Consider the following 6,788-nt stretch of genomic DNA (forward strand, 5'->3'; position numbering starts at 1 on the left):
GGCTCAATCAGAATAAATAGGCAGTGCATATGAACTTCAGAATTTATTTAAATGGAGAAGCTGTCTGAACAGGAGGTAAAAGAAAATTAAAAAAATAACATCTATGAGAAAATAGCCAAAAGGCATGTTTTGTCCTTCCCTCTTACAGGTGAGGGACTAGAGGCAGCCTGGACACACTTTCAATTCCTGAATTCTAAACTTCATTGTACAAAATGCCACTTGAAATATGTATTAAAACCCTCGGTCCAAGACAGTTTTTCAAATCTGAAAGCTCACAGGAGAGGTGGGGCTTAGGCAGCATGGAGTCCTGGTGGGAGGACCGAGACACCCAGGAGGCAGCACCTCCTCACACAGGCCACCCTGGGAAGGTCACAAGAGTGAACAGGGCAACAGAGGGATGCTGAATAAAAGTGAGAAGGCACAAGTCCTGGCCCAAGCCGATCATTTCCATGATGGCTCATTTAGCATTTTCTACTTATGTTATCAAGTTCAATCCACTGAACTTATAATTTTTTAAAATAGTAATGGAAAACAGTTATTATAGAATAGCTATTTTTATGTTTAGCAATTAAAAAAATCACTAGCTTTTATAAAAATTCCTTCCAACAGATCATTAGAATCTATTAAACAGGAATTTCACAAGGACTGCAAGGAAGTTGTACATTGGACTCCCAGACAGGAGCGACTCCCATTGTGGGCGGCCAATAACACTGTTCTAGGTCATGAAATTAGTATCTCATGATAAATACTTTACTCTGGGTGAAAACTGCACAGTTAAAGACACAATTACATGTTCAGATGAAGCAGGAGTGACCTTGGGTTTGCACAGGGCTTTGAGCCGAGAGCATCGCAATGCTCCTCAGGAGTCGTCCTCCTTGTCTTTAATTTCAGAAATTCTGTCTATAGATTTAAGGATTTCGGCAACAAGATTCAACGTTTCGGCTCCGGAAACCAGCTGCCTAAAATGAAAATACAGATATTGGGAACTGCTATTGCTTGTTTAATAGCAACAGAAGCATAGAAGTAAAGGAATTTCAGAATGAAAACAGAGTTTTAAAATCTCAGATCCAGGCTCAGTGCCTGTAGCTCAGCAGCTAGGGCGCCAGCCACATACACCAGAGCTGGCAGGTTCAAATCCAGCCTGGGCCTGCCAAACAACAATGATAACTACAACCAAAAAATAGCTGGGTGTTGTGGCAGGTGCCTGTAGTCCCAGCTACTTGGGAGGCAGAGGCAGAAGAATTGTTTAAGCCCAAGAGTTGGAGATTACTGAGTTGTGATGCCACGGCACTCTACCCAGGTTGACAGCTTGAGGCTGTCTCCAAAAAATAAATAAAATAAAATAAAATAAAATGAAATCTCAGATCCACTCTGAGAAGACTCTCGCACAAGTGCTCATGTGTGATCAAGCACAGCCGCCTTGCAGAACTCAGCCCCGTGGGAGGCAGATAATCACTGCTATACCCAATGACAGGCACGTCCCAGGTGTGCTCACTGTGCCAGGCATTGCACTAAGGGCCTTCTGTGAGTTTATTTGCTTTTTACAACAGGAGGAAAACTATTTCCTTTATTCAGAACTTTAGTGCCCTGCAGGTGAAGGAACTAGGATTTAAATCTGTGTGATGCTGATGGCCACAGCTCCCAGGTGGGAACAATTACTCTGAGGCAGGTTAGAAAGCGTGCCTTTCTGCCCACATCATGACCTGAGGGTTAACAGGACCATTCAACATGTCCCCCAGGGTCTGCCCACCATGGTTCTGTCAGTCTGAGCCCACCCAACACAGCTAATGGCCTCCCAATCTCACTCCTCACTTGGCCGGAGGTTTCCCAGCCCCACCAGGTACTCACTTTATAGAAGCCTGTGCACTGTTCATGACAACGTGGAGGTTCTGTAAGGCCACATCGGTGTTCTGCTTCACAACAGTCAAGCTGGCACCCTGGCCTGACCTCAGAGCTTCATTCTCACGTTTGAAGTTGGAGACCTGAGCCTGTAGGGATGGTGGGTTGGGAGGGAGAGTGTATTCATGGGGCAATGAGCAGAGCGCATTCATAGGGCAATCCAAATAAAACCAAATGTACCATCCCAGAGAGGCATGGGCTTGCTCATAGGGCCAGGCCTACTCATGACAGGTGCTCTCACCTAAAGAGGGGGCCTTTTAGGGAGCAAGGCCTAACACCTTCCCCTTAACTCCACCATGTACTCAGCACCAGGTTCTACCCAACCTAGACACCAAACACCCAAAGGAACCCCATGGCCACCCTTTATTCAGGGCGGGAGAGAAAGCTGGGCTGTTCCGATTTTAAGTCTTTCATCTGCTTAGGGCACGGCATTTAGCCAGCACAGTGTCTTTCACATCTTTTTTCTTAAATTCACATATTTGTGACTCCCTGAGTCAAAGGAAAACACTTAAGACTTTTCCTCTAATTACCTGGAGCAAATTTATTTCCTGTTTCAGTTTCATGACGTGATTTTCTGCCTTTACAGCCCGCTTCTGTTACCCCAAAACAAAACACAGAAAGCATCACTGATGTCCTCATGTCTGTATGGGACACTTGCGGAGCAGGAGCCCACCCTCTGTGGCCCCATCCTTCCTGGCCCCTGCCTCGCCCAGCTCCACCTCCAACTGTCAGAAAGCTGGGGCCCATCCCACAGAACCTGTGCTTGAACCCCCTCACTGATGGCCTGTAAGGCCATCGACCCCACGGAAGAGCATGACCACAGTGCCAAGGGTCTGCCGAGAGCAGCACACCTCACACCTCTGGTGGTACCTGCTGGCTCCCAACACCAGCAACAGCTTTTTTTCCAAAAAAGCGTCCTGCTGTATCCAGCCCCTAACTTGGAGAAACATGGCTGCCTACTGTCATGAGCTCCAGGTTCTGCTCCACCTGCTGAACCACCGACTCCAGGTCATGGTAGTCACTCTCCTCCTTGATCATTTTTGCTTCTAATTTCCGCTCAAGTGTCCTCACCCTTGTTAAAGAAAAACCTGAGACGTTAATAATTCATGTGGCTACTTTTAAAATACTTTGATTAGCTAGATAAAAATCATCAAGAGCCCTAAGAGAATGAGCCTCAGGACAGACAGATCAGGTGGCAGGGACCTCAGGGGGGATCCTGCAGGCTGGGAGAGGAAGGGAGCTGGCGACATAGCTCTGTAGCTCCAAAAGGAGCTGGGTTGATTTGGGTCTACCTTTTTTTTTTTTTTTTTGAGACAGAGTCTTACTCTGTCATCCTTGGTACAGTGCTGTGGCATCATGGTTCCCAGCAACCTCAAACTTTAAGGCTCAAGTGAGCCTCCTGCCTCAGCCTCCCAAGTAGCTGGGACTACAGGCACCTGCCACAACACCCAGCTATTTTTTAGAGATGGGGGTCTATGGTCTTGATTAGGCTGGTCTCTAACTCCTGAGCTCAATGGATCCACCCACCTCAGCCTCCCAGAGTGTTAGGATTACAGGCCGAGCCACTGCACCTAGCCTTGGTCTAATATTAAGTAAATTTTACACCAAACACAAGACCTATGTTTGATGCCGAAGATTTAACAATAAAACCCAGACTCATTTCAACTCTGATCAGTTCATTATTATTTAAAGACTGACTTCCTTGAGTTTTAGGAAAGGTTCTGCATTCCTAACTAAAAGTTTACATACATTTCTGTTTGAGTTTCAGAGAAGCTCTGAACCTCATTCAGCTTTCTTCTTAGCTTAGAATTTTCATCTTTTAACTGTAGAAAAAGAAAATCCTTATTAGAAACTCAGTATGTCTCACACAAAAGGGGCACATATTCTGCAATTTGACTGTAGAACTTCTTGATACACAGAAATATCCAGGTCAGTAGAGAGTCAACCTGCAGTGGATGAAGAAAGATGCCCACTTTTTAAAGACTGGTGGTCACAGACTCCAATTTTACTCATAACTTGTAACTTTCTTTTAGGTGACTATAATTTCTTTAAAAATTTCCAGCACAGTACTTTTTTATCGGTTATATTCACATACATAACCAAAGAGAAAGGAACATCATAAAGCAGGCTGCTACACCAAAAACTGTCTTGTCTTTGGCACCAAATTCTGGCAAGCAGGACGGCTCCAGGCTCCCTCTAGGATAGCCCTGCTCAGACTGGTGCTTTGTGCCAGGCACCAACTCGAGCCCCTCACTTACTGCCTCATAACTTATCTGCAGCGTCCGTAGGTGCCGGTCTCCCAGAGACTCTCCATGAGCTGCAAAGTCTGTGCCAGGACTCCCCGTTGGGGATCCCGGAGACACACGAGAGTCCGTGTCACTCAGTGTCCATGAGGGCAGAGACTTGGGCCCCGTCAGCTCCGACGGAGTGGAAAAAAATGACAGGTACGTGCCACAGGGTGATGTGCTGGCAGTAACCCTTGCAGAGTGCGTCTGCTCCATGGCAGATGGCAGATAGGACCCAGTCCACCCGTCATCCTCATCTTCCTCCTCATCTAGGAGGTCGCCAGCTCCTGTTGGGTCTTCGAAAAATGGCTGCTGATATTCCAGGCCATACCCCACGGGCTGGTTGGTTGGAGAGTTGTGGTCGAGTCTCACTGAGTGCCTCGCCGCTTCCTAAAGAAAACATTGGAGCAAAGCTGCCAACTCAGCTGGCTGGTGGTTCCTGCCTGTAATCCTAGGCAATTCAGGAAGCTGAGATGGGAGGATCATTTGAGGAGTTTGAGACCGACCTGAAACATAGCAAGACCCCATCTCTATGAAATATAGAAAAATTAGTTGGGTGTGATGTGGATGCCTGTAGTCCCAGCTACTCAGGAGGCTGAAGCAGGAGCACTTGAGCCCAGGTGTTGGAGGTTGCAGCAAGCTATGATTGATGACAACACTGCACTCTACCCCAGGAAACACAGCAAGACCCTAATCCCCCCCCCCCAAAAAAAGCTGCCAATTCAGAAGTTACCTCCTGCCTTTCCTTCCTGTGTTCAGCCTTTGAATACAGAGAAAGACCCTATCTGATCTACTGGAAGGATCCAAACAGGTTCTTAACTCCACAAAACTTGCCCACCAGTGTTAACAGCTGCCTTGCTTTGCCACACACTCTTGCATCATCTCCACTAAAGCAACACTGCAAATCGGAAGAGATGGTCTTTGAAGGCCTTTTCTGTCTAGAGTCACCGGGAATAACTTCTTTGATTTACCTTTGAATAAATTCTGTTGGTTACATCTTCTTTGGACAAGCTGAGGTTCTTGGTTTTCAGAAATTCTTTGAAGGAAAATGGATTTGCCTCTTCAAGATCTTCAAGTTTGTCATCTGAAATAATGGACATTACAAATACATAAAGTCTACTGAGCATCATTAAAAGGAAACCTCCTACTCATCTCTTTCCAAAGCATGGCTGTATATGAAGTCCAGAACGCCACCCTCACCCCACCTGCTCTTTGGGGCTGTAGGGGAAGCCACTTATCCAGTCACACCGCCAGCCCCACACAGACACAAGCCTGGCACTGTGTGTTAGACTGAGAGAAAAATAAAGGATTACCGAACTACTCTACCTCCAAAACGTGTCTCATGGGCTCCGGATGGACCTTGCTTAGTACATTTCCCCTTTCCATAGCCAAAATCTGCAAAGAAACATTGTGGCCCTATAGTGATCAGGGAGGCCTTTATGACAGACTACATTGTTTTTCTTTTATGGGACATGGACATGATGTCTCTACTGCACTGCTTTCTCTGGTTGGGGAACTTAAAAAAGTACAAGCCCCAGGACTCCTTACTGTAGACAAGGTCTGCTTCCACTGACCGGACCTGGAGTCTGTGATTTAAAGATGCTCCTAGGAGGTTCTGATGCCTAACTAGGGCTACACATGTCCTTCTTTGTCTTGTGATACCTCCTGGATGCCCTCAGACCCTGACCTAACCACCTACACACTCCGCACATGCAGCAGCACGGGTTCTTGGGAAGAATCTGCCAGAAGACGCCTGCCCGCTGCAGGACAGTGGGGCCGGATGGCTCCAGCTTGGTTTCTAACCACCACCTACGGAAGTTCCCTTGTCCTCACTTCCACCCACCACGACCTAGAGAAATGAGGTCGGCTCCTGTCCTCCAACTGAGCACTGAGGGTGCTGTACTAGAACGGTTGGGGTGGTGGTGGTGGTGTCTCCCCACAACCAGGCTGTGAGCTCCTAGCGGGGGATGTCACCTTTGCTCTCCCAGTGCCTGGCACAGCCAGCGCTCAGGGCTCACTGTTAGGTCAGCGGCGGAGTTAACACTCCAGCAGAGGAACACCTACAGGTCGCACAGGGACGATGCCGGCGCCCTCGTCTCTCACCTGAATCTCCCACGGAAGCTAGCACCGGACTGGGCACATAGCACATAAATGTCGGCCGAATGCCGAAGAAGTGGGAGTCCTGGTCCCTGTCAGGGGGACGCTCACAGTCTAGCTGGGGGAGACAAGACCGGCGCTCATAGAACGCTGGAGCTGTAAGCAACAAGGAGAGCGACTTTACCGGGCGCTGCGGCGGCCTCCTACCTGGGCCACGCGACCCCCGGCGCCCCCCGCCGGCAGGGAGGCCCCAGGCCCCGCTGGGGCCGCGCGGCGCTCGGGAGCCTGCCCGCCTGCCCGCCCTCCGGCCCGCCCGCGCTCACCGTCGGGAATGACGAGGCTCCGGGCTCGGGATAGCGGGGTGGCGCCCGGGCGGCGCGGGTAGCCCGACATCGCCGCGGGACCGGCGGGCTGGACCTGCTTAGCCCGGTAGCGGCAGCTCCATGGCCCCGGCTCCGCTCGGGCCGCGGCCCCCGTCGCCCGCCCCGGTCGCCCGCCGCTCGGCCG

The 6,788-nt window shown here is 49.4% G+C and overlaps 1 protein-coding gene across 4 annotated transcripts; it reads right to left on the reverse strand.

The window, feature by feature from the left end:
* Window positions 1-740: 740 nt before the first annotated feature.
* Window positions 741-6,736, reverse strand: ENTR1 (endosome associated trafficking regulator 1). Of its 4 annotated transcripts, XM_053557840.1 has the most exons (10): window positions 6,605-6,729; window positions 6,288-6,437; window positions 5,511-5,579; window positions 5,156-5,268; window positions 4,158-4,574; window positions 3,649-3,722; window positions 2,860-2,971; window positions 2,430-2,492; window positions 1,849-1,988; window positions 741-959 (listed from the first exon to the last, which is right to left on the reverse strand). In XM_053557840.1, the coding sequence occupies exons 1-10, from the start codon at window positions 6,672-6,674 to the stop codon at window positions 860-862; spliced, it is 1,308 nt and encodes a 435-aa protein (XP_053413815.1). In that variant the 5' UTR covers window positions 6,675-6,729; the 3' UTR covers window positions 741-859. The 4 variants fall into 4 exon arrangements, with proteins under 4 accessions (XP_053413815.1, XP_053413833.1, XP_053413825.1 ...); XM_053557858.1 differs by lacking the exon at window positions 6,288-6,437 and having other exon boundaries at window positions 6,605-6,736; XM_053557850.1 differs by lacking the exon at window positions 2,430-2,492.
* Window positions 6,737-6,788: the final 52 nt, after the last annotated feature.

This window comes from Nycticebus coucang, chromosome 2 (genome assembly GCF_027406575.1).
Source record: "Nycticebus coucang isolate mNycCou1 chromosome 2, mNycCou1.pri, whole genome shotgun sequence".
NCBI classification, from domain to species: Eukaryota; Metazoa; Chordata; class Mammalia; order Primates; family Lorisidae; genus Nycticebus; species Nycticebus coucang.

Bases quoted from the DNA above. Each gene is read 5' to 3' on its own strand.
- ENTR1 (XM_053557840.1), bottom strand. From the start codon at position 6,674: ATGTCGGGCTACCCGCGCCGCCCGGGCGCCACCCCGCTATCCCGAGCC. The intron at 5,580-6,287 runs GTGAGAGACGAG...GTTTCTTTGCAG, and splicing joins AGCTTCCGTGGGAGATTCAG to ATTTTGGCTATGGAAAGGGG. The intron at 4,575-5,155 runs GTAAATCAAAGA...TGTTTTCTTTAG, and splicing joins CCAACAGAATTTATTCAAAG to GAAGCGGCGAGGCACTCAGT.